The sequence below is a fragment of the Tamandua tetradactyla genome, chromosome 18 (assembly GCF_023851605.1).
Source record: "Tamandua tetradactyla isolate mTamTet1 chromosome 18, mTamTet1.pri, whole genome shotgun sequence".
Taxonomy (NCBI): Eukaryota; Metazoa; Chordata; class Mammalia; order Pilosa; family Myrmecophagidae; genus Tamandua; species Tamandua tetradactyla.
Window position 1 is genome coordinate 34,206,606 of NC_135344.1, and position 26,685 is coordinate 34,233,290.

The 26,685-nt window shown below is 51.5% G+C and overlaps 1 protein-coding gene across 5 annotated transcripts in view; it reads right to left on the reverse strand.

Annotated features, from left to right (window-relative positions):
- Nucleotides 1-2,481: 2,481 nt before the first annotated feature.
- The window catches only part of CTIF (cap binding complex dependent translation initiation factor), a 350,579-nt gene continuing 326,375 nt past the window's right edge, over nucleotides 2,482-26,685 (reverse strand). For all 5 annotated transcript variants that reach the window (XM_077135514.1, XM_077135516.1, XM_077135512.1 and 2 more), the window contains 2 exons: nucleotides 6,797-6,850; nucleotides 2,482-5,110 (listed from right to left, as the gene is read on the reverse strand). In XM_077135514.1, coding sequence (XP_076991629.1) covers nucleotides 4,895-5,110; nucleotides 6,797-6,850 — 270 coding nt within the window. In that variant the 3' untranslated portion in view covers nucleotides 2,482-4,894. The remainder of the gene's footprint in view (nucleotides 5,111-6,796; nucleotides 6,851-26,685) is intronic.

Genomic DNA, 26,685 nt, shown 5'->3' on the forward strand with positions numbered 1-26,685 from the left:
TTTTTTAAAAAATTTCCAAAGGCCCTTAGAAGATGTGTTTCTGGCCTATTCATCCAAAATAAAATCTTCTTTTCCCCTTTCAAGCCCCTCTTATAGACCCCAAGATAAATGTGCCCATTGTTCAAAAGGATACATCACAGCAGAGACGGTGAAATACAGGGCTGAGAAACTTATTATTTGGGTGATGCGTTTCTTGTATTTAGGTTTGGAATCCTTTGGAACCAGGACTGTATCGCCCAGGAAAATCTCCTCTCCCTTTTGGTGAACAGTGTTTGGTAAGATTCCCCCTTCCCCACCCTTTATTCCACCTTCAAACATCTTTTATTGTGACCTACAATTTCTGTTTCTCCTCTTTTGCATTTTAGCAAAAAATGTTGGCTTCACAAATATGATCAGTTAACTAAAATGTTATCTCCCTCTGTCCACTCTGTGTACTTCTGGGTGTCCCTGTGCAGTGAGACGGTGGGGCGTGACTCACTCAGAACTGGGCAATGACCAACTCTCAGCAGGCCCCTGGGCTGCCCAGTCACCGTCTTGGGGCCAGGAAGCATGAAGCAGGTGGCTGCGTTAGTTATTGCCCTGAAGAGCAGAAAGACTGACAAGTTCTAGCCAGAAAGAATCCCCAAGGAAGAGCTGTTACCAGGAGGCAGTGTCCCCAGGGCCTTGCCATGGGAGGGATTGTGTAAAACAAGGGACATGTCATCACAGGAAAAAAAATCACTGGGCCCTTTTGGGACCCTTTGATGAAAGACACATTTGACCAACCAAGACTGGACAGGCACTTGCTGTCTAGAAGTCGCTTGGCCCAAGTCTCAGCCTTCCTAAAATGAGTCATTGACAAATGCCACAGGGACATTTCTGGGGACAGAGTAGGTTGGGGGGTGGTTAAATATGCAGCAAATCAAATCTGTAGTTTGAAAGGCATTTTCTCCAGGACTGGCCTCATCCTATTCTACGTCAGTTTTAGGTGACTTAAGTTTCCTTTCCCCATGTAATCCCAGCCTACTCCTTCCCAACACCCTAGCCCCTGCTCCCTATTCTGGCTAAACTGTGGGGGCATCTTCTCATTAGCGCATCGCCCATTTCCTGATTAGGGGCTCCTCTGAGGCCTTGCCCCACACCTGCTGAGACATAAAAACCTTGGGGAGAGATTTCCTTTGCCAAGCACACAAAAGAAGCCAGATTCAGGGCGTTTTTGTTTTTTGGTGGTGTTTATTTTTTTAAAACCCACTTGGAGTTTGGGTTCAGCTGGAAAGCAGGACATACCGAGGGTAGGAGAGGTGGTCGCGTGAGCAGGACTCTGCAGCTTTGGTGGGAAGCCCCAGGTCCCTGCTCCTGGGAGGTAGGTCCTGTCGTCCGGCTCGCAGCTGGCTCGGACAAGGTGGGCAGCCCTTGCAGTCAAGTGTCCAGAGTAGAGCAAAGCTGTCTTCTCTCTGACCTGCATCTCAGAGGCCCAGCCAGAGGTTTCCCAACAGATTGCCGGCAGCTGAGGGGCACGATTCCCATGGGCAGCCCCCAGGAGCCCATCAAAGCCCAACACTGGCCAGTGCTGATGCCGGATAACCTGCTCTGACTTGGCTTCTCAGAGGCCCAGGCCTGGGGCCCCCCAGGGGCTGCTGCTGGTGGTGGCCTGGCCATCTGGGCCCCCATCCCTGTAGCTGCTCAGGCTGTGAGCAATGGTACATGTCCACACACCTCCCTTCCCAGAGAAAATAAAATAAAATAAAAATTAGAATAAATACCGACTCAGCCAAACGTTTACATTTACATGGGTGGACAGGACAATCCCCGAACTTTAAAGGTTTACAGAGTGTTAAGGAAGGACGGACAGATGGAAACTGGGTTTGGGGGTGCACGCTCCCCATGGAGGACGGTGGGGGCTCCGGGCCTTGTCCACGGGGTGGGGGGGCACCTTTATGGGGCTGCAGCCCCAGAGCTCAAGCGAAGCCACAAGGCTGTGGGAAGCAGGGCTGCGGTGAGCAAGCCGTGTTAGAGGAAAACAATGACTAAGGCGCCCCAACTGGCAGGGGGGACGGAAACAGGATCAACATCAGATGGCTGGACTTTGCCTCTTGAATGCGCCAAGAAAACCGCGGGCGAACAGGGAAAACAACACGAGCCTTAGAAACGCAATCCCCAGGTCTGCCTCCCACCAAATACATTCAGAGGTCAGCCTGGGCACGGCCTTCCTCACTCAGCAGAGGCGGGGCTGGGGTCCGGCCTGGCAGGGGCAGGGGTCTGTGAGGGACCCCCTTCTGTCCCCCAGTTCCTGTCTGAGTCGTCCCCCATGGGAAGCTGCCCCAGAGGCTCAGATTTTCGGCTTTACTGTTGTTTCCTTTAAAAAAAAAATTTTTTTTTTAAATGTCTTCCTCCGTGTTTGAAAAAGTAGCAGCAACTACATTTACAAAAACAGCTTAAATTGTTATTCGCATCGGCCAGGAAGCGCTTTCAAGCAATGGAATAAACTAGGCAAATCGTATGTCTGGAGCCACCGTGACACGACACGTAATTAAAATATATATTTATATATGTATACATATTTATATCTTACTTCCACACTCTGGTTCTAACAGTCAAGGCGGGGTGGCTTGGAGGCGGGACCACCGGGCAGGACCCCTGGGCAGAGGGCACATCGGGCCCCATGGTGCTCGCCGCTGCTCCAGGGAACACGGGCCCCTCCTCACGCGGGCTCTGGACGCGGCCCCCCACCCCCCATGACACTCTCTGAGCCCAAAATGTGTCTGAGAGCCCCCCTCCCTCACCTCCTCCTTGACCAGGGACCCCGCTGCTGGGCCGCTTTCTCAGCAGATGCGCCCACGCACGCACGCATGCACGCACGCCCGGAGGGAAGCGTGGCCCACACCCAGGCCTGACTCTCCCCAGGCTGCAAGTGAGCGGCTGCTGCGGGCCGAGGTGGCAGAGCGCACAGGAGGCTGATTTCCCCGGTGTTCCTCAGGAGCCTCTAAGAGCATCCCTGCTCTTCCCTCAAGGCCTCCTGTGGGGCCCAGCTGCCAGCAGAGGAGGGAAGGCAGGAGGGAGAGGTTTAGGGGAGCCAAGCCTGGAAGAAGGCCAGGGCCGGGTCAAACTTTGCCCCCAGATCATGTCCCCAACAGGTTCTTTTGGGGCCTGGCAGAGGCCAGCCTGGGGCCAGAGGGCAGGGTGTGGCTAGCGGGGAAAACAGGGACTCTCCTGGGTGTCTTCAGTCCATCCCACCTTGCCTGCCCTCCTAGACTCAGAATCAGTAAAGGGGGGCTCTTTACCCACCATCTCCTGGCCAGCCAGGCTGGACCTCCAAGATGGCCTGGGGGCAACTGGCCTCAACCAAGGAGCAGATTAGGAAGCAGCTGGGCTCGGATGTCATTTCCTGGGGGCTCTTTCAAAGTATGTGTTCCAGGCCCTGGAGATGGAACTACACAGACACCGATGACGAACCCAAAGCCAGCCTTCCAGAACCCAAACTGTGTCCCCTTGTCTCGCCTGCAGAGAAGTGGGCTGCTCCCCGGGACCTGGTCCTTTTAAGAAATCCTGGCCTTGTTGCCGGCCTGGAAAGTTCCGTCGGGTGGCCCTACCTGGCCACCTAACTATGACTGTCCCCATAATGATGCAATGAATTCACTCCTTTCCCAATGACATGCGGGCCACGGTCCCCAAAACCCTCCTCAGAGCCCCCAGCCTGCGTGAAGCCAGGGCAGCTGACATGGCCCACGTAGCTGAACTGTAAATCCCGTGGAGAGCTGGGCAGCATCACCTGGCATTTTGGTTTTAATGCACCAGCCTCGTTCTGTGCCCTGTTTGCCACCAGGCCCCGGGGCCAGGACAGAGTTTAATGCAGCTCCAGTGGTGACAGTAGCAGCCCTTTGAGAGAGAGAGAGAGAGAGAGAGAGAGACTCAAACGAAAGAGCAGAGGCGCTGGGGGCTGGTGGCCATGGAACACAAAATCCCAGCAGGGACCCCCACCAGGGCAGAAGTTTCCAATTACCCTAATTGGCTACTGGCAAGCTGTCTGTGGCTAGAATCCTTCCAGAGAGGGCCCGGGTTTGATCTTCCACTAATCAGGGGGTCCTCGCTGAGCTGAATGTGTACTCACATCACAGGCTCTTTTCATTGAGAAAAGACTTCAAAGCAACCGACTTTTGAAAAATAAAACACAATAAAACGAAAGAGTGCAAATCTAACTGCAAACTCCGTCTACCCTCCCTGCTCCTGACCCCCTAGGCCCGAGGCTGGGGGCAGTGGCTGGTGGGAGGAGGAATTGAAGTTGGAAGGGTGGAGCTTGAAGGTTAGAGGCAGCTCGTCCCCAGCTCGACTGTGGCTGACAAAGACCGTCAATTACAGGCGGCTGGTGGGGACCGTGCCTGCCTTTGTCCTCCCCAAACATCTGCTACACGTCGCCTCCTGCCAGTTGGTGACGGCAGCCAACAGAACACGGGAACAATGCGAGCCCGTCGCCGACCCACTTTTTCAGCCTTCTGAGGTCCTTTCTGACCCAAACGATGCCCCAGCGTGAGAGGCGGCTGAGGTCTCTGAGGAGCCACGGAGATGAAACCCCTCGCACAAAGCCCCTGTAGGGGGCGGGTTTGGGGTGGGGGGAGGGAGAGTGGGGGAAGCAGGAGTGAGGGGGGCCAGAGCCAGGACCACCGCGGAAAGAGACATGCTTCCCTTACTGGTGTGAGCAGACACATGCTCGGGGCTGGGGAGTGTGCTAGGATTGGGGGGGCTCCTCTAAGGGGTTTTGTCCCTTCCCTGCCTGGCTACAGACTGGCCGCCGATTCTGCCTGCCTTCCTCCCCTCTATCTTCTCCCACCAGGGCCACCCCTGTCCTCCCGCCTGTCCATCTGGCCCTGTGCACCAGGGCCCCAACTGCCTGCGGGATGCCTGCCAGTCCCCCTGGCTGTCAGGCCGTCAGTTTCTGGATGGTTCTGTTGTAGTACTGCGTGATGGGGGGTGTCAGTGGGTTCCAGCTGTTGGCGTGGAGCTCGATGACCTCCAGGAGCAGCGACCGGGTCAGCATCGACTCCGAGGGGCACAGCATCTTGTCGCGGGCACTGGCCAGGAGCTCTGTCATCATCTCGGGCAGCTGCTCCTCCAGGAGCCGGCCTGTGCTCTGTAGCTGTGGCCAGAAAAGAAGGAGTTAGGAAAGAAGCAGGAGTTAGGTGGGCTGGGACAAGGACAGGAGATGGCTAGGCTGTCTAAGGGATGTACAGGCCAAGGCCATGGAGAGAGAAGGGGGACGGGAAGGCTTGAGGATGGGAAGTACTCAACTGTGAGATTCCACCGTGTAACACCAATCTGCCAGAAGGAACGAGAGGAACTGGATTATCACCTGCTGCCCAGGGCTGAAATGAGCCCTCACCAAGGACAGGCCACTTTTCCCTCTCACCCAAGACCCTCCCTCCTATAGGAAGCCTTCCCTGACTGATGTCCACACTGTAAGATGGCTCCATGATCTGACCCCTTTGATAGTCCGACAGCACCGTGTTGATTTTCACTTGCTACGATGTCTCTCTGGACATGAGCTTAAGTCATTATTACCTGTGTGTGTCCATGTGGAACCTGAGAGCTGCGATGAGGTCTCCTATGTCCCTCTCATTCCTTCTCTTCTGCCCCTAGTCCCCACCCACCAGCCCTAGGAGCTGACCTCTGCCCATACTGGTGACATAAAGGAGAGGAGAGAATTATGCCCTGGAGCAGAAGGTCTGCCAGAGGACCTGCAATGACCGTGAAAAGCCCCTGTTCTAAAGAAGCCCATCTTCCCGGATCAGTGCCACCTTGGTCAGCAGCCCCTGCAAGTCTCTGCCACATAATCTCCATCCTCATCTGCACCCCGCCCCAGCCTTGGCTCATCCACTTTCCAAGCCTCTTCCTTCTTCACAAAGCCTTCTGCACCTCCCTGGCCCACGCTGAGCCCTCCTGACTCCGCAGGGATGTGTGCTCTGTACCCACACTTCCGGTACACCCCGCCATCCGCTGTGTGTGTGATCCGCTCTTAACCAGAGTGGAAGCTGTCTGAGGGCAGGCCCACTGCTTTTTCCTTCTCCCCTGTCTCCTCCAGCTCCCAGCCCATGCTGGGTATCCAGCTGGAGCCCAGTGAATGTACTAGAAGGCTGCATGACGGTCCATAGACCCACAGCTGCTGTCAGGGCTCCGGGCACTCTGGGGCCCTGGCTCCTTGGAACACTCTTTGCAGCTCGGGCAGATCTGGAGGGCCCTGCTCCTGCACACCCCGCGTGTCCTGGTGTCCTTGTCCTGGAAGCCCTCTCCTCTCCACACTTCCTCTGAATGACTCTGGGCTGTTATACAAGGACAGAGGTTTGCCCCAATGACAGGGCCAAAGCAAAGCCTCTGAAGGGAGATCCCAGAGGAAGTTTCAAAGGGCAGGGGCAGCAACTTGGGGACAGGAAGTGGACAGTGCCAACACGGAGGGCTCAAGTATCAGTTGCCTTCCTTAAGCCCCTATCACCAAGCAAAGGGAGATACTTGGGGGTGGGGGTCAGCTGGAGTCATTTGTATGGAGTGCCTGATCCAAGAAAAAGTGGACAGTCCACCCTTCCCTCTGGAGAACCAGAAGTCCTCTCTGTCCGTTCGGTGCTCGGCTGGTCTCGCCGTCACACTCCAGCTTAGGGTTGACAATTCTGGATGCAGAAGTCCCTGTCTACCCGTGAAGCCAGTCAGCCCTGACGGGCCCGCTTGATGACTCTTTCCCTGCACCTGTGGATCTATCCAACCACCCCACACTTTTTCAGGGGTGATGATGCACAGTGTCTGAGCCCAGCGACTTCTAAGCCCCACTTCTTACCTCCATAGAGCAGCAAAGGACGGCGTCTTCCTTCACATCCTGAGATTGCAAGAGCTGTGGAGGAGAGGGGACAGGGAGCACGGTTCAGGGGCGGCGCCCACCCTGCCTTCCTCATTCTATGTCCAGCCCCGATGCAGCTGGTAAACCAGCACGTCCCGGGGCCGGGCCAGGGCGAGAGCCCGCAAAGGTCGGGGAGCAGAGAGAAAACCACGCGGAAGCCGGCGGTTCCTGCCCGGATGGCTGAAGGGGCAGGTGGCCTCCGGGCTGTCAGAAGGGTGACATGGGAGGCGATGGCAGAGAAAGACCACAGGTGGGTGCGAAGGCAGAGGCAAGCATGTTGGGGTCATGGGCTGTTAATAACTGGTCAGCAAGAATCCTCAGGGAAATGCAATGGGTGTGACGATGTCCCAGCTGGGGACTGCCCTGCAAGAGGAGGCGTGGCCACGGTGCCAGGCACGCCTGGGCGCTGGCTACAGGAGGACTCCAGCAATCAGAACTCTCATCTCCGCCAGCCAGCCTTTTAAACTTTCACAACCATGACTGCATCACCTTCCCCAGAAGCGGGAACTGCTTTTTAACCAAGGCCAGGGCAGGCCACTCAGCATCCATCTGGCCACACCCCTCCCGGCTCCCCTCTACCTGCCTCACCTTCATTCTCTCAATCTCTCCCTCCTAAAAATGAGACCTAATTCACATAACATAAACTGACAACTTTAAAGTGCGTAATTCCATGGTTTTAAGCAGACTCGCTACATTGTACAGCCATCACCACTCCCTAATTCCCAAACGTTTCTATCACTCCATGAAGAAACCCTGCGCGCATGAGCAGCAATCCCGACTTATCCCTCCTGCAGCTCCTGGCAACCACCAGTCTTTCTCCGCGAATTTGCTTATTTTAGAAATCTCATATAAGTGGAATCAAACAATATTTGCCTTTTTGGGCCTGGCTTATTTCACTTAGCATAATTTTTCAAGGTCCATTCATGTAATGTCCTGTATCAGAATGTCATTCCTTGTTATGGTTGAATGATAGTCTGTTGAGTGGATGTAGCACATTTTGTTTATCCAACCATGATGGACTTTGGGTAACTTCCACCTTTTAGTTATTGCAAATGGTGCTGCTATGAATTTGTGTACAAGTTTTGTGTAAATATGTGTTTTCAATTCTCTTGGGTATCTAGCTAGGAGTGGGATTGCTGGGCCCTATAGCATTCTACATTTAGCTTTTTGAGGAATAGCCAGATGTTTTTCACAGAAGTTACACTGTTTCTCATTCCTACCAGCCAAGTTTGAATGTTCTGATTTCTGTACAACCTCACGAAGACTTGTCATTTTCTGTGTTTTTGTTTTGTTTTTTAATTCATTGTCTTTTGAATCCCCAGGAGCATTTGGCATGTTGACCAGCTGACTGCTTGAAACTCCTGGGGATGGCCTCAGAGAGGCTCTAACATCCTGTTCTCTCCAAACCCTGTTGAGCACGCCTTCTGCTGTTCCCTTTTTGGCTAATGCTTCTCCTCCCAACCACATTTTTTGTTCCCCAGATATTTCTCCCAAGGCTTCTGCTCGCCTCAATTCCACCCACTCTTGCCCCTTTAACCACGGTGGCTCCCTCATGCAGACCAACCCTTCCCCACCTGCTGGGCTTCTCTCTCCCAAGACATGGCGGCATCATCTTTGTCTCAAAGCAGCTCCCCCTTAGCTTCTAGCTGAAAACTTCTGGCATTTTCCTTTTTTCTTGTCCCCGAAAGCCAAGGAGATATCCTGTTCTGCTCATTTTTCTGGGACATCCCTCCAGCTCTCTGTTTCTAGGTGAAGCCTGGTTCTCTACTTGTGGAAGACTGCCCGGCTTTTTTCTGATGCATCTCTGCCATCCCACCTCCTTCCCACTTCCACTCCTTCTGGAGATCTACGGGGATCTCCCGCCGTGCCATGTCACCATCCTGCTTAGGAAATGCTGCATGCAGAGGTGGCTCTGTCACAAGGCAAATCCAGCAGTGCCAAAGGCCCAGGGCTTGTGTGGTACCATCGCTGAGACCCAGGGTTCCAGGGAAGCCACCATGAACTCCCACCTCCCAATCCAGCATACCCAATAACACTTAGTTCATATCACAAAACGGTGATTTGCTTTTTTTTATAGAAAAACATTTTAGGACATTTCATCTGCATAAGTCTTTGAACTACATGCAGTAGGCACACAATAAATATCAGATGAATGAATGAAAAAAGTCACTACTATAAAACATGAGCACACTCTCCCCACAACTTTCATAACTGCGAAGACCACTGAGACCATCAACTTGTTTAATCCAACTGCAGCGTGGCCTCCCCAGTCCCACACCAGATGCCAGAGCCCCAAAATCAAATGGCAAGAGACGCTAAGGTGGTACTTTAGAAGCAGCACAGAGCTACCAAAAAAGAAGAAACAAAAAAAGATTGGTGGTTCATTATCTTCCCAGATATTTGTTGAGCACCTCCTTCAGGCTCGGCCTTGTTCACTGCATGGAGCAGACATGTGGTCCTGCCGCAGGGAGGCTGCAGATGCCAACAGTGAACCTGGTGGTGATAAGTGCTGTGAGCCAAACGAAACCAGGTAAGTGCTGGGTACCGGCTAGGGCAATCGGGAGCCAGGCATGGGGCGGTGCTGGGAGAGAACAGCACTGAGGGCAGGCTCGGCCTGTGGCAGGAGGGCATGGTCTAGCCCGGCCAGGGGTCCTGAGCAGAGGGGAGAGTCATAGGAGGTGAGGTCAGGGAGGCCTTGCAGGCAGGGGTAAGACTCCGTGTTCTACTCTGAGCAACAGGGAAGCCACTGCAGGCTGTGAGCAGAGGCGGGACAGGGCCTGGCCTGGCTTACACTTTTAGTGGCCGGCTCTGCCTACTGTGGTGGTGGGGGCGGGGGGAGGGGCGAGGATGGATGCCTGGAGACCAACATGGGGTCACAGCAGTGGGGGGGCTGTGAGAAGGGTTAGAAGGCTTAGGGAGGATTCATAACTTCTGTCTCAGGGCCTTCCTGGGCCCCAAAGCAGAAAGTTTCACCAAACTGCCCTCGCCCAGGCTGAAGGCCCCAACGCCACGACTGGCGTGGGAGCTCTACCGACCTTCCCACCCCATACAAGGCCTCATTGCACGGAGGCTGCTCCCCACACTCTCTCACCAACTCCTGGGACCCTTCCGATTGCCCCAGCCCACAGAGCCCCTGCCTGCCCTCACTTCTAGAGTGCTCCGTGGCTCATAGCGAAAAACTGTTTTCCAGTGTGCACTGTTGGCTTCTTGAATGCAGGGACCATGCCACATTCATTTTTGCTGCCCCTTTAGCACCCAGCACAATGCCTGGCAATAGTAGGTGTTCTCTAAATGCTGGTTCAGATGATGTATGCTTTTTCTTTTCTTTTGTTTATCTTTTAAGGGAGGGTGGGGTGGGCATCCTTGCCGAGGTTTTTGACCTGGGCTTGACTTGGGCAAGGAGGGGTGAGATCATGCACAGTCCAGGGGTTCACATCGCTGGCTCAAAATCAAAACCCCTCACAGCCTTTCCTCTTGCCCTTTCCCTGTGCACCCAGGCCAGGGGCCCGGGCGGCAGCAGCTATAAGCACTGAAGCCAGGAGAGCTGGGCGCTCTCAGCTGAAGCCCGAGCAGGCTGCCAAGGCCGCGGGGGTTCTGAGGAGAGGACAGCGCAGGTCCCATCATCCCTGTTCCTCTTTGTATCGGTCAGAACTGGGCCGAGCCCTGGGCTCACAGCAGGCACACAGGCACGCAGGCAAGAAATCATTCTGAAACCAATGAGCAGAAGTGGGAGCTGGACTACTCAAATTTGGGGAAGGCAAAGGAACAGATGCTGGTGGCCCTCGGTGTGTCTGTTCAGCACACTCCAACACTCCCACCTCCTGCCTTGGCACACCTGCCCCACACAGTCACAGACCTCGCTCCCTCACCACCTCCAGGCCTCTGCCCAATAACTCCATGGCAGGGAGGCCCCCCTTGACCAGCCCGTGTAACTGATCAGCCCAACCCGCCTCACCGCTTTACTTTCCACCACAGCATCTATCACTTCTGCCTGTTTATCATCAGTCTACCCCACTAGAAGGTAAGCTCCCTGAGGGTGGGGACTCTGTGCTGCCCAGCCGTCCCCAGCACCTGGCATAGTGCCCCTGGTACAGACCCATGTGCGCACTTGGTAAAATTTTTTCATCAATGGATATACTTTGGGAGGTGGATAGAAAACCCATCCCAGCTGGCAGAGGCTGCAGGGGGAGAAAGGCTGACCCTGAAAGTCAGCTCAGCTCTAAGCCACACCAGCACACACACACCTGTAAAGGTGAGGATGAGGGGGAGGAGAGATTCCACCTCATGCAGTGTTCTCTCTCCAGAAGGAACAAGGCACATTACAATTGATATGTCTGCAAACATACAGCGCTTGTGCAGATGTAAGTGGGCATAACTCTATAGGTGGCGACGTGATAACTATCAACATTACAAGTGCACATATGCTCCGATCCAACAATTCTACTTCTAGGAACTTATCCTACATATATTCGCACACATTGATCTTACACATGTACGAGGTCATTTATTACAGTATTGTTAGAGCAAAAGACTGAAAGTAACTCAAATTCCACCAACTGGGGGACTGCTTAAATAAATCATGATATGTCCATACAACCATGTAGCCATTAAAAAAGAATGAAAAAGGGTGCATGAGTGGTTGTCTTGGGCAGATTAAATAAAAAGCAGGTGATATTGGTCGCCCCTAGGGAGGAGAATTGGGAGGTTGGGGTCAAGGCTGCTTAGTGTACGTAGGATCTGGGGCATTTCTTTTAGGGGGCACCTCTATATAAACAATGGTAGTCACTCAAAATAGATGTCAGCACCATTCTGGAAGCTCAGCTTAACGTGGTCTTGGGAAATGAATACTACCCCAGCCATTGGGAGTGGTGGCCTCACCAGGCTGCCCTCCTGGAACCAGGGCTGGGGACAACCCCATGGACACGCGTCCTGGAGCTCCTTGTGGAACCTGGGGGGATGAGGGTCAGAGAGTACCTTGCAGGATATAAGGAACAGGGCTCATGCAGGACGAAGGCCAGGCTTGGAATAACCTATTTGTACCTCACTGCCAGTCTTGGCTGGTCCCAGGCACTGGAGGGGAACTGAGAAAATTTCAAGGAAGACACTCCACAAAGAATGGGGTGGGGTAAGGACCCTGCTCACCTGGTCTCAGGGTGTTTCTTCCTGGGGAATGGGTAGGAGGGTGACTTTTCACCTCTTCTGAATGTTATATCCTAAATATTAAATCTTGAGAAAGTAAATAAATTAAGAATTAAGAACTAAACCAACAGAATAGTTAAAACAATCTTGAAAAGAAGAACACAGTTGGAGGACTCACTTTTCCTAATTTCAACTTACTACAAAGCTACAGGAATCAAAACAGTGGAGTACTAACATAAGATAGAAATATAAATCAATGGACTAGAATTAAGAGTCCAGAAATAAACCCACGCATCTATGGTCAATTGATTTTTGGCAAGGGTGCCAAGACTATTCAAGGGGAAAAGAGGAGACTTTCCAACAAATGGTGCTGGAAAAACTGTATATCCAAATGCAAAGAAGAAAGTTGTACTTGTACCTCATACCACATACAAAAATTAACTCAGAATGCATCAAAGACATAAATAGAAGATCTAAAACTATAGAACTCTTAGAAGAAAACAGGTTTAAATCTTCATGACCTTGGATTTGGCAATGGTTTCTTAGATATGACACCAAAGCAAAAGCAACAACAGAAAAAACAGATAAATTGGATTTCATCAAAATAAAAAACTTTCGTGCATCAAAGGATACTATCAAGAGAGTGAAAAGACAACCCACAGAATGGGGGAACATTTACAAATCATATTTGTAACGGTCTAGTATTCAAAGTATATAAATGTTCTTAATCTGCATGTGCATTTCTAAGGGTGTGAATTTATTTGTAAATAGGACTGTAACTTATTAGTTAAGTTGTGGTCTTCTGAATCAGGGTGGGCCTTAACCCATATTACTGGAGGCCTTATAAAGAGAAGACATTGGAAGCCAGGAATCATAGAAGGCCACACAGGAAGAAGCCAGAAGTCAGTGGAAACTGGAAGATAGACACAAACAGAGAGAGCGCAAAATGCAATGAGAAGCAGAGATGTAAGTCAAGGAACCAGGATTGTGGCAAGCCAGCACAAAAATGCTACAGAAGTCGAAGAGAAAGCATGGTCTTGCCGATGCTTTGTTTTTGAACTTTCAGCCTTGGAAACCATGAGACAATAAATTCCTGTTGTTAAGTCAACCCATTATGTGGTGTTTGTCATAGCAGCCTGGCAAACGAAGACAATAAAGAACTCTTACAATGCAAAAACAAAAGGAGAAACAATCCAATTTAAAACCAGGGCAAAGGGCTTGAATGGACATTTCTCAAATGGATAACAAACACATGAAAAGATGTTCGACATCATTAGTCATTAGGGAAATGCAAATCAAAACCACGAGATACCCACTAGGATAGTTATTAATAAAAAAACAGAGTTTTTATTAATTAACAAGTACTGGTGAAGATGTGGAGAAATTGGAATCCTCATATATAACTGGTGGAAATGTAAAATGGTGCAGCTACTGTGGAAAACAGTTTGGTACTTCTTCAATAAGCTAAAAATAGAATTACTATATGACCCAGCTATTCTACTTCTATGTAGCTATGGATTAAATTATATCTTCCAAAAAAAAAAGTTCAAGTCCTAACCTTTGGTCTCATGAATGTCATCCTATTTGGAAATAGGATCTTTGAGGATGGGATTAGTTAAAATGAGGTCAGACTGGATTAGAGAAGAATATTGGATCCAATCAGTAGGAGACAGAGAGAAAGGACAACCATGTGACAGAAGCAGAGATTCAGATTTCGGAGCTACAGATTTCAGAGCTGTATGGCCCTGCTGACACCTAGATTTTGGACTTCTAGTGTCCAGAGCTGTGAGACAATACATTTCTATTGCTTTAAGCCACCTCGTTTGTGGGATGTTGTTATGGAAGCTGTAGGAAAATAAGGTATAGGTGTATATCTAAAAAAGAAGTAAAAGCAGGGTTCCAACAAAAGTTTGTACAAGATGTTCATAGTAGCATCTATGTTACTATGAATACATAGTGGAAAAGCGGAAATGACCCAGATGCCCAGCAGCTGGTGACTAGATAAACAAAAAACATACATGGGAGTATTATATGGCAATAGAGAAGAATGAAGTACTGATACATACTACAATACGGATGAGCCTTGAAAACACAATGCGAAGAGAAAGAAGACAGTCACAAAAGGCCACATATAATGCAATTCCATTTATATGAAATATCCAGAATAAGTAAATCCATAGCGATAGAAAGTAGATTCGTGGTTGCCAGGGGCTGGGAAGAGAGAAGAATGGAGAGTGACAGCTAGTGGGTACAGGGCTTCCTTTTTGGGCAATGAAAATACTTTCGAACTAGACAGTGGTGATGGCTGCACATTGTGAATGTACTAAATGCCACTGAAATTATTAAAACAGTAAAGTTTATGTTCTATGTCTTTTACCACATACACACACAAAACTAAACACTGAAAAAGATTTACCCAAAAGCAGAAGGCAGACTCTATTTCTAGGGAAATAATCTTTCATTCCTAAAGGGTGAGCGGGGACCCATCATGGAGGACAGCGTTGCCAGGAGATCCAGGAAGCTTTCGCTGCATGGGCCCGCCCCCTTTCCATCCTGCCTACTGAAAACACTCACAGACAGGCACAGAACTCCAACTGGCTGCTCCTGCCTGTCCTGGCTGTCAAACAGACCTGGCTGGCAATTTCTCTTTTATCACCGGCCGTGTGCACGAAAAAGGTCATGGTAAGACCATCCATGTAGATCTGAGATCAACTCACAGGCTAACCTGCCAATACAGACACTCCCCTCCCACCAGGAAGAGAAGCCAGACTCCTGGGACTCGGTGAGGGACCCCCATGTCACATACACAGGTTGCAATGATGTGGGGCTGAGCACTGAGGCTGGCTTAGAGTAGCAGCTGATGTTTGTGCAGGTGGAGCCAACCTTCACAAGGCTGAATGAGTCTCCACGGCCTGGGTCCCCCTCAGGTGGGCCAGGACACTCTAAGACCACTCCTGCCATCAAAACCACATGAGGCCTCAGGGTAAACGAGCAGCCACTGAGCGTATTGATCTGCATGTCATTGGGATTATAATACAAGAAAATTGTATTTCATGAGAGAGTGCTGTATGATTACTTCTAAAGCCTTCCTGGGGTGAAGGTGGTAAAGACTGCCAAGGATGATGTTAAATTGCTTTGTGTTGGGATGTATCCCATGAGTGGCTTCGAATTTGCAGAGTGGGGCTGCAGGCCTGGAGTCCAGGCAGAATTGCTCCCTGCACCTTCTTTGTGCTCCTGTCACTCAGCCTTCGACTTCTCCTCTGAAAAGTGGCTAACAAGATTAAAGGAAGATCAGTTTGAAGGAAGACCAAATTATGGGTTCTGCCTAGAAGGCCCTTTTGGACTGGCCTTGGCTTTAGCCCCCTTTTTTCAAGCTCCTGATCGCTACCCTATGTCCCATTGGCACCTCGGCCCAAACCCACAGAGTCTTGGGTTCTACAATGACAATTCTCTAAGTTCTACCCATGTGATTTGCTTTCTCAGCACATAGCTCCCCTTCCCCTTCCACTGTGGTGTTTGCTTCTGGAGTTATCTTGCATGATGAAGTCTTGGCTCCTAGGGAGACGAAGAAGGCAGAGAAAGAAAAGCTCTCCTCCCACAGGTACTATGGGAGGGCCCCATCCAGCCTAGATGGGAGGAGCTGGGCCCAAGAACTCAGAAGGGACCCGCCACTGTCTAGGATGGGGGTTGGGAGAAAAAGGGAAGTTAAGGACTGTAAGATCTTGATTGAACTTCTTTCTGATGAAAAATCTGTTCCCACGTCTCTGTTTGCCCACAGCGCTTACCAGAAAAAATCCTTATAATAAAAATTGCTGGTAGGAATCACAGGAGATGGGGAAGTGGGTTATCTGGTGGGAGGGACCTCCTGGAGGCAGAGTAGAGGGTAGTAGCTGGGCAGGGTGGGAAGGAGAGCAGGCAGAACCCAGGAGCTTATGTGAAGAAAAAAGGGGGTCAGCTCAGGAGGGTCCCAGCTCGTTGGCTGACCCAGAGTACGTGCTCAACATCTTCTTCTGGATGGTGAGTTTACAGGTGATGACATGAACTTGGGGCCAAGTCCTGCCCTGAGATCTGCTTCTCAGGGAGCTGTAGCACCTTCCTGAGGTTTAGGGATCAAAAGGGGTGATATTACAGGAAATGTCATGAAAAGCTGGGGCCTGACAAATGCTAGGTGGTCTGAAATATAATTGCTTCTCCCTCCAAGGTACGTGTCCTTCAGCCTTCTGAAGGCTGCATGAAAGCCTTCTGGAGCTTTGGCTTCCTTGTCAGGGAGCTCTCTGCCCTGATGAGCAGATGATTCCTTTTCATTTCTTCTATTGCCCAACGTCTGCCTTCCTGGTGACTGGAAGGCTCTTAACTGCAGAGTGGTGCCATATTCTTTCCATTCTTTCTCTTCTCTTGCCCCATCTTTTGTGACTGGATAACTTTCTAATCACCCGCCCCCTTCCCCTTGGCATGCTTCCAGGAGCTGTGCCCACCATTCCACAGCTGCAGCTTCTTCTGGGGGGGGGGGGGATCTGGGGTACTGGTTGCCAGGGCAGAGGACAAACTTGGAGTGTGTGTGTGTGGGGGGGGTAGGTGGCCTGAGCAGGCCCTCAAACACAGCTTGGGTGGGGTCTCACCCCTGAGCGTCTCCTCCAGCCTTAGCCGTTGCTTGTTGTTTGGGAAAGTGTGCGTTCAGCCAAAAATCACATCGTGTGATAGGCTGTTTTGCAAACAGCCTGCTGTGCTTTCCAAGGAAGTCAGGGAGGGCTAGGAGCTTTTCACTTTGTGTTTCTATCACAGTTGCCGAAATGAAGAGAGTAGCTAAGGCAAGGGAATTGGGGGCTGCAGACTCAGGTCCTGTTCTCTCTCAAACATTGACTTGGCCTCTTGTTGCCAGCTTTTAAAAATAGACTCTCAGATCCTTAGAGCTGGAGGGGCTACAGAGACCATTTACCTCAACTTCCCCATTGTAATGGGGAGGAATCTTCTCATTTCCAGGTTACATGACCAGGAAGGTCCAACCTGCTGTTCTTGGTGTTATAACAGGAGGTTGACCTGCCCCTCCCAGACAAGTTCTATAGGTTCTTTCTCCCAGAGTACTCTTTCCAGCACTGCTATGAGGCCCCCAAGCCTCTGGGTGATTGATGGCTTTCCAGGAATCCTTGGACTTGTCTTTGTGGCTAGTGTCCCAAGTGCAAGACCTTTCAACTCTTCCTTATGGGCCAAAATTTGTCTTCTCTGTGTTCCCTTTCTTCAGGACTCTGCTCTCCTAAGGGATGGCTAGATTTTGAACACACTAATCCCTGCTGGCATGCTGAAGGGCCAAAAGGCCCTTTTGTTTATGTACTTTCTATCTGGGGTCTTTCGGAGTTAAGGCTTTATTTAACTCATAGAAGAGTCAAAAAGTAATGGCAGGGTTTCTCAAGAAGTTAAACATAGACGCATAATCTGGCAATTCCATTTCTGAATATATAGCCAAAAGAATTGAAAGCAGGGGCATGGACAGATAGCTGTCCACCAGTGATCAAAGCAGCATTATGCACAACAGCCAAAAGGTGGAAGCAACTCAAGTGACCACTGACCGAAGAACAGATAAACCGAGATGACCTCATATTAAGTGAAAGAAGCTCAAGTCCAATGGACAAATATGCTATGATCTCACTTATACGAAATAACAAAGAAAATGCAAATTCACAGAGACAAAGAGTGGATTATGGGTTACCTGGTGTGGGGATGGGGATAGAGAATGAAAGTGGTTGAAATGGGAAATAATATGTTGTATGTATACATATATTACCAGAATGAAAACGGAAAAAAGTATTGACAAAAGCAGCACTCTTGGTGGTAGGGGCCTTTCTCTGGCTGGGGCAAGACTGTCCCTCTGCTGTACCAACAGAGACAGCAAGGCTGGCCAACCTGAGGGTTGAAGGCCCTGGGGCAAGGGAGGAGCAGCCCACTTGTCAAAGCCTCTGGAACAGAAAGGGATGTGGGCGGGCTGGGGCACCCGCGCCCTCCAACAGTGAAATGTGTTTCTTGGACGAGAATCCAAGGCGACTGTGCGAGCCTGCACAGTGTTTGTTCGGAAGTTAATGCATTCCTGTCCTATTGTCTCTCCCGGAGACTTACTGTGGGCACACCCATCATATCCTCCCTAGGGGAGAGGCCAAGGTGCTCCAAGTCGGCTGTGGGAGGCCTGGCAGCAGCCAGGGAGAAAGGCGGCTTGGTGGGAACGTCCCGGAGTCCCCAGGGAAGGTCCACAGGGCACGGTAGGCTGCCCAAGGTGAGCCCAGGAGGTCATCAGGCCAGCTGCTGGGGATGCCACCCTGTGGGATGGGAACACTGTGCTGATGGAAGGACCCCCAAGAATGATGTGAAGCTGGAGGTCACAACTTCCTGCCTGCCTAGTGAGGGGTCAGCGCCAATGTGAGATGGGCCACTGGTCCCCAGGTCGCCTCAATTCACAACAGCTTGGGAGTTAACCTGGATAGAACTCACCCAAGCAGCCTAATGCAGCTACAATAAGGCTGCAGCTCAGATCCTGCCCCTGGGCGACTCCCTCTTTTGGTGTGTGTTGGGGGTCGGGTGGGGGCAGCAACAAGGGAGCAAAGGCCTGGAAATTACAGAGCGCATGTGGTTGTTGGGGAGCAGAGCTGGAGGGCTGATTGGCAGTCAGGTCTGAGGCAGGAAAAGCTGATGTGTGGATGAAGTCACAGTCCAGAGTGTTGGTGGATGTCTGCAGTGGCTGAGGAAGCTACAGTACTGGGCAGACACTGACAGTGGAGAGAAAAGGGAGAGGGAGAAGAATGAAGCCGGGCTGGATGAGATGGCCTGATGTGCGGCATGTGGTCCGGACAGGTGCGTGGGGTAGCAGGCTGCGCAGACCCACCTGCATCGCAGGCACGGCCACTAGAGCCCATCCATCCTGCATCTGCGCTGGGTCCAGAGCTGCATCTACAGCTAAGTCTAGAGGATGGCACAGGAACTGACGCTCCTGCTAATGACCTTGAGTCACTGAGAAGAGGGTCAATTATGTCTGGTTCTCTGTTCAGGGAGGTAGCGAGGAAGATAATCTGCTCGAGAAGGCTGTCATCAAGGATGTGCAGCCGGCTTGGGAGTCAGAAGACTTGCTACTCACAAAGAGTAACTCCGGGCACATCCTTTAATCACTTGGCACCTTGTCTTCCTCACCTGAGAATGGGGATAATAATACCTGCTTAGAACTATTTTGAAACTCAAATGAGATAATATATGTGAAAGAGCTTTGAAAAGTGCAAAGCTTGATTCCGATGCAAGGTATTATTGTTATTACATTTATATTTTTATAAACATATCTCTTCCCTGAAGACCTCAACACACTTTGCATGTACCATCTCATTTATCATCATGATACTCTTGTGGAGACGAGGATAGGCCAGAGACATTATTATCTCTATTTAATAGAGAAACTGAGGCTTAGCAGTTAAGTGGCTCACATAAGCCAGACAGCAAATCTGAAGGTGCTTAAGACACCCAGGTCAGCCTCTTTTCCTTTGGAGAATGATTTTAACTTCCCTAAGATTAGCTAATCCTTATTTTGCTGGCTGGAGCTTGTAATTCTTTATTCTGATGACTGGTGACAATAATAAACCTTGAGCTTCACAAAACTGGAATGATTTTAAGTATTCTTTATCTGTATTGGCTACCATTCATCCACCCATCCATTCACCTACCGATCACACACCCACTTACTTAACATTCCACTAACCTGCCTTTTCACTCACCCCTGCATCCATCAGTCCATCATGCATCCATTCATCTGTCCATTCTTCCATAGTCCCCATATCCATGTATCCAACCTTCCATCCATCCATCTACCCAGTCACCTAGTTACCCATCTATCTATCCATCTACCCATCCTTTCAACATTTATAGAAAGTCTACTATGTACTAAACACTGTCAAGTACAGAGATAACAAGAAGAATAATACTTGTAACTTGCAGACTAGTAGGGGGGCATCAAGAGACTTTGGGTTTGGAGCATGGGATGGATGGTGATGGTGGAGAATAGCCCAGTCATATTGTATAAGAAGTATGTAATGAAATAGCAGTGTGCGCTGGTAAACAAGTAGTATTTCAAGACAGCTAAAATAAATGGTGCTGGGGGGAGGGAGCTGGTGAGAGAATACGACAATAAAGAAGACAACAGCCACATCCTGAAGGGTTTTAGAAGTCATGCCATTGAGTTTGGAATTTATCCTAAAGGAATGGAAAGTCACTGAAAATTTTTAAACTGGAGAGTAACAAGATAATACCTCAATTTTTGAAAGATCCCCTTTGTGTAGTGGTGGGATTGAAGGCAGGGAGACCAGGAGGAGGCTGCAGTGAGAAAAGATGGTAGCCTGAATTGCGACAAGTGCAGTGGGAGGAGATATGTTCAGGAGCAGAAGTGAGGGTGAGTAAAAGGACAATGTGTAATGACTCCAGATTTGGAGCTTGGTCAACTAGATAAATCGTGGAGCTATCAACAAGACTGGGGAGGCAGGAGGAATTGGTTAGAGGGGAAAGCACATGAGTTCAGCGTTAGAATTACCGAGTCCATGGTCCTTTGAGATGATCGGGAAGATGCCTAGTGGGAGTCTGGTCACCTGTGATGAGGAGGCGTTAGTCAAGGCCGTGGGCCAGGGGGAGAGGACCTGGGAGAACATGTGAGTGAGAAGAGACAAGGGCAAATGCTCCAAACCTGGAAATAGCAATACCTGAAGGATGGTAGAGGATGGGCCCCCAGAGGAGGAAAAGAAGGACAGTCAGAGAGCTAAGCAGAACAGGAGGAAGTGGCATCATGGAAGCCAAGGGAGTTCCAAGAAGTACCAGGTCAACAAGGTCAAATGCTCAGAAAGGTCAAGTAAGATGAACAATGACCACGGTTCACTGGATTTGGTGATGAAGAAGACACTGGTGACCTTTGCCAGGATGACTTCAGTGCAGCGGCCAGGGAGGGTGGAAAATGGGTATGTGGGGTTGCAGAGTAAGTGGGAGGTCAGGAAGGAGAGACTCTATTTCTCTGGTGGTTTCTCTTATTTCTTCTCTGTGTGTGTGCCTCTCCCTCTCTTTCTCATCCTGCCGAGCTCTCTTTTGGGACCTGCCTGTGAAAGGGAAGAAGGGTAAGGCGCTAAGAGAAAGAAGCTGCCATAGTGTCAAGGGAGTAAAGTAAGTGAGACTTCTATATGTTTAAGGTCACAGGCAGAAGGACAGTGGGTAGAGAGCAGGAGAGAAGGGATAATCAGAGGAGAGGAGCGCTCCAGCCCATAGATTAGCCTTGAATAAGATGGGATCTCTCCTCTGAAAAGGGAAGAAGGGGTTATGGTAGCTGGAGACATGGGCAGGGAAGGAAATGCTTGTGCTGCCCAGCCTGGCAGTGCAACTAAGGAATTAGTGTTGTTTTACATTCATGATTTCTTAGCACCCTGCGCCTGCCTGTATCCTTAGGAGAGGGAATTTGCCCCAAATGTCACTTTTCCACAAGCCTAATAAGGAGCACTGGTACAGCAGCTATGGTGAGCCATCAAGGAAATTCATGGTTCTGACCTGGAGCCCAGTCCAAGCCTGGACCCTGTGGTCTGGCTGCCTGCCCTCCTGATGAAGGCGGGCGGGTGGGCAGGCGGGCACCCTAACTGTGGACCAGGCGCCCCGGAGGGAATAATTAGCCTCCTTCCTGCAGAGCTTGCAAACCTCCCCGTACAAAGTGGCGACAGTAAATGTCACACGGGGGACTAGTCCAGCCCACAGCTGGTCCCCAGGGGTGGAAATGTAATCTGGGGCTCAGAACAGACACTGAATCCTCCTGCAGACACTGGAGTTTGAGGATAGGAGCCACAGCTCCAGTGGCTCCTCCCAGGGGCCAGGCCCGAGCAGTGGCCTGCGCAAGAGGTGGGGACTGTTCTAGTCACAGTCCCCCTGCAGCCACAAATCCCCAGGCCCTGGAGTCGGCCTTTTGAAACACCAGGGAAGTTAGAGCCTGCTGTCAACACCTTCTCCTTTAGTGCTTTTATCATCCCTTCTAGAAGCTTTGCTTGTCCTCTCTGTGGTGTGTTCTGTGTTCACTGTCCCAACATCCACTGATCCCTGCTAATGGGTCAGCAGAAAATGCCTGTGGCAGCCCTGAGGTTTTACCTTCCAAGAGGGGTCACCTGAGGCCTGAGCAGCCCCTTCCAGTTCTTCAATCATAACCTTGCTTCCCCTTTTTGAGTGCTGGCTCATGGTGCCAAGCACTGAGCTTTGTGTCCATTTTTTATGCATTTCATCCTTGCAGTAATTTATCTGATTTAGTTGCTGTTCTAACTATCTTCATGGTATAGGTGAGGAAACTGAGGCACAGAGAGGCGAAATGACCTCCCCCAGGACACACATGTAAGTGGAGAAACAGGATTTGAACCCAGGTGTAGTCTGACTCCAATGTCAAAATGACTGAGCTACTGCCCCAAGAATAAGTAGGTCCCTCATAAATAAGGCCGGGGGCGGGGGGATTCCGCAAAAAGCAGGGTGAGCAGTTATCCCACGAGTATACGGGATGGCCTGGTTTTCACCTGTCACCCCTAAGAAGTTATTAATAGCATTTCTTTCAGTCTTAAAAGCATCCTCACCTTACATTACGTAATCACCCAGACAAAGGGTGTGATACCGAGGGGTTAGGAGCCCTTCCCACCTGGCCACCACCTGGCCAGCTGCCTACCCATCCGACAAGCTGTCTGATTTCTTTGCTCACCCATTTCTCCTTATCAGGGGCCCTGGGCTAGTAGTCCAGGGACTTAGACCTGTCGTGGCTGTGCCATTGGCCTGTCAGAAGACCTGTGACTTACTGACACTTGCCACCCTGTACCTCTGGGTCCCTATTTCTAAAGCGGAGTGAGGGCTCCTGCCCATCTCTGCAGAGTTCCAGCAGCCTCTGCCCTGGGATGGGGTGAAGCAGACCAGGCCACCTACCCCGAGGGCCTCACCTCAGCTGCCAATGCTGACCACTTCCCAAGGAGGGAACTGGAGTGAGGTGGAACTAGGGTTGCAGAGCACAGATGTCCATTGCTTTGTGCTGGGGTGGCAGGGCCACGGGATGAGCAGCTGGAGGAGAAACATGTGGAAAAGCAGCTGCTCACCTGGCTTTCTGTGACAGCATGGCCTGGAGGCTTAGCCAGGGAGGCACAGCGGAGGGGTGTGGTGGGGGCAGGTGTACCCCTCAACCATCACCTCTCTCACACCATCCTTCGGGACCGCCCTCTGGAGGAATGGCTGCATTTTGCGTCTGAGTTGGCACAAAACGGCTCTTTGAGACTGCGGGTGGGGGGTGCTTGCGGGGGCGGCAGACTCCCTCCCTGGAGTCTCTGAATGCACAGGTTCTCCGCCCCCCCCCCCCCCCCGCCCCCGTACCCAGCAGCCTGGGATCCCTGGTGGCGCTGGGAGGAAGAGCGGGGCGGGGCGGCTGGGGCTGCCGTGGCCCCCCGTAGCTGGGTCTCCTGCCGCCTGGGGCCCCCCTGCCCCAGCCCACCTGAGGCCTGGACTTGACCCCGCTGCTACAGGGGGAGGGGTGTGATAAGAGTCTCCACGGAGGGGACTTAGCTGCCTGCAAAGGCATTTTCCGTTCGCTAAAGTAAACAATCAAACAGGAAATTAATCGAGAAACCCACATCAACGGAAGGTTCAGGTTGTGATTTTCACAGCCCTAGAGCCAGGAAATTCAAAGTTATAGTCCCCATAGCAACTAACTTCATAGAAGCAGCGACAGCTGGGCTGGAAAAAGACCTTGAGGGGTCAACTAGGCCAGTCCCCTGCCTCCAGGAAGCGCAGCCCAGCAGCAAGTCTGAAGGAACACCTCCCGCCCCCCTACACCCGGCTTTGCTCTCCTGAGGTGGGCCAGTGAGCCTGGGGAAGAGGTGGGCCCTGCAGAGCTCGGCTTCTGCTCGCAGTCCTAACAGGAACTGGCCTTTGAACTGGGCAGACGCTGCAAGACGAACAAATGAGGGGCTGCGCACCCCGTACACCATGCTCTCATTTTCCTCACTCCCCAGCGGCCCCGCCCAGCGCCATCCAGACTGCCCTACAGCCTGCACCCTGGGGCTGGCCTTTGGCCCACACCCTGGTTATTTTTCAGCCGAGAAGCATCTCAGCTGTCCCACAGTCCAAGGAGATTTCAAGGCAGCCCCAAAGCAGCTCCTTTTTCTGGGGTGTCCTCATCTCCCCAACCTGCTACTCCTTCTGAACGAAATATGTATTATAATATTAACCAACGCACACTTATGGATCCCTCAACTGATGACCATGTAGATTTAATTAAACCAGAGGCAAAGCGTCCACCTCTAAGTATGTAGAAGGCTGTGTGTCTTGGGTGGGGTTTTCTTTTGTGTGTGAGAAGTGAGGAGTCCCTGCCTGGCAGGAAAGGAGATAAGGGCGTGAGCTCAACCCGACAAGGAAACAGTCTGGAGTCCTTCCCTGAGCGTCACCCTGCCTGACCACCCGAGGTGGCACGACAGGCGGTCCCCGCTGGCCTTATCAGTGCCACTCTGCGGCTCAGGCAGGGCCCCCCTGATAACATGAGCTGAGGCAGGAGTGGGCGCTTCCCGGGCACCAGGCCTGAGACAGAGGGTGCCCGGCCTGCCTGCCCACCCACCAGCCTGGCCCCAGAGCCAGCTCCCCAAATTGAGCAAAGCAGTGGAAACAGAGAAGTGGCGCCTGCTGGAAAGCAGACAAAGCGTCTCCTTGATTTCCTAACAGGCTGCACCGCATGCCAGGGGCTGACAGGCCAGCTCAGAATGCCCAGCCTTGCTTGCGAAACCGTCTTTCCCTCCTCTGGGTAAGCTCCCCTGGGGCGGCAAGCTGCGGTCCAGCCACCCGAGTCGCCGAGCTGGGACAGGGAGGGCACTGCCCACGGCCTCTCCCCTCACCTGCCCACTGCCTCCTGCCTTCTCTCTATTTAAAATACGTCAATACGGTGGCCTCTTGGGGAAGATGGAACGTGTCTTGGGGTGCAAGATGCTTCCTTCCTGAAGCCAGAAAAAAAAATGTAATGAGAAAGAAGGGTGGTTAATTCCTCTGCAGTCCCAAAGGGGGACCCTGCTTCAGAGAGGACCCCCAGGCTGGCCGGCAAAGGCCCAGAGTCGGGGGACCGCTCCAGCCCACTGGCTCCACCTGCTCAATGACCAACCCACCAACCCCGGAGCCTGGAAGAAAAGTTTCTTAGAAAGTTCTCCACGCTACGCCAAAGTTAACCAGGTGTTCCTCCTAAGGGCAGGGGGTTGTTACCAAGCTCAGATATATTGGGTATGGGGGGTGAAGGGGACATAAGTAATCAGCAAGGGCCTTGAAGACTTGGGAAGCAAGCAGCCTGGCCATTACCCAGTCACTGAGCATGGAATACTGAAGACAGCTTTGCTTCAATCATGTCCTCTCCTGCAGGACGATCTCTGCACAGTGCATTTAAGAATAAATGCCTGTGGTGGATGGTTCCCAGACAGAGGTGCCCGCCCTCTGGGGGGTAGAGCTTGAAGCCACATTGCAGACACTGGGCTGAGTCTGTCCCTTGGGTGAGGAAGCTCAGCAGGTTCTGTGGAGGGGGGATGGGGTTGGGCGTGAGGCAGTAACCAAGGACCAACTGGGCAGGGACAGCTGGGCCCAGGACAATTAAGCTCTGTTAATGTGCAGAGAATAATAGGACTGTGCTAAAGGTGTAATTAGCATTTGTATTCAGGCAGCAGCCATGCAACAGGGGCGCAGACAGGCCTGGGCTGAGAAAAGGGCCCGGGGCTGCCTAGGGACTCGGAAGGGATTCGCTAAGGACGCTTTGCCAACTCAAAGGCTGGAGATAAGACTGTTTAATTGGCACCTGGAAATTTGTTTGGTTTTAGAGCCTTACCCTTAGCAGAATATGCATTTTAATAATAGGGCCACTCTTTTTCTAAACGGAGATGATCTTCATGGGTGAATGAGCATGTGAGTCAATATTATGCACCTATGCACTTACGCACTTTTACTGTGCTTAACTGACCAGGCTGCAGGAGGCTAAAATCCTTGGCCTGGCCTTCAGGCCACTCACTGGGGTCCTACTTGGCCCTCCCTTAGCTTCACCAATCTCTGCACCAGCCAAACCCATCTGTTCACAGATCTGTGAAGGCATCTTGTCCTTGTCTATCTCCCTCTGTCCTTTTCTCTGCTGGGCATACCTTTTCCCACCTTGGCTCTGTTTGTCTGCAAGACCCTCCTCCCCTGGGAAGCCTTCCCTAACTTCCTTAGCAGAAAGCCCTGGGGCAACTACTTGGCTCTGCTTAGGCTAGGCTAGGGAAGGACCTTGTGCCTGGCCGGCCCTCTAAGAAGACCTGCAGAGCAGATTTGAAGGAAAGCATGTGTTGGCCAGCGTGGAGCCATCAGAAAGGCATCTGCATTCCTGGGAGGCAGTGCCCTGCTTCCCATGACATATAGGCCTGGAGACCAGCTGGTCCAGCACCCTCGGCTCCCAGGAAGTCTGAAAAGACAGTAACAAGTTTTTCATCATTCATTCAACATGGAGGCACGAGCCTCTCCTTCCTAGCAGGGAAGACAGATCACGGGACAAGGGGCCACTGGAACTGGGCTGGCAGGTGAGACGCCTTAATTCTCACCCCACCTCGGTTCCCTGCTAGTTGTGGTGCCCAGTAACCTCTCTGGGACTCAGTTCCCTCATCTGGGGATAGTGAAGTTACCTCCCACGG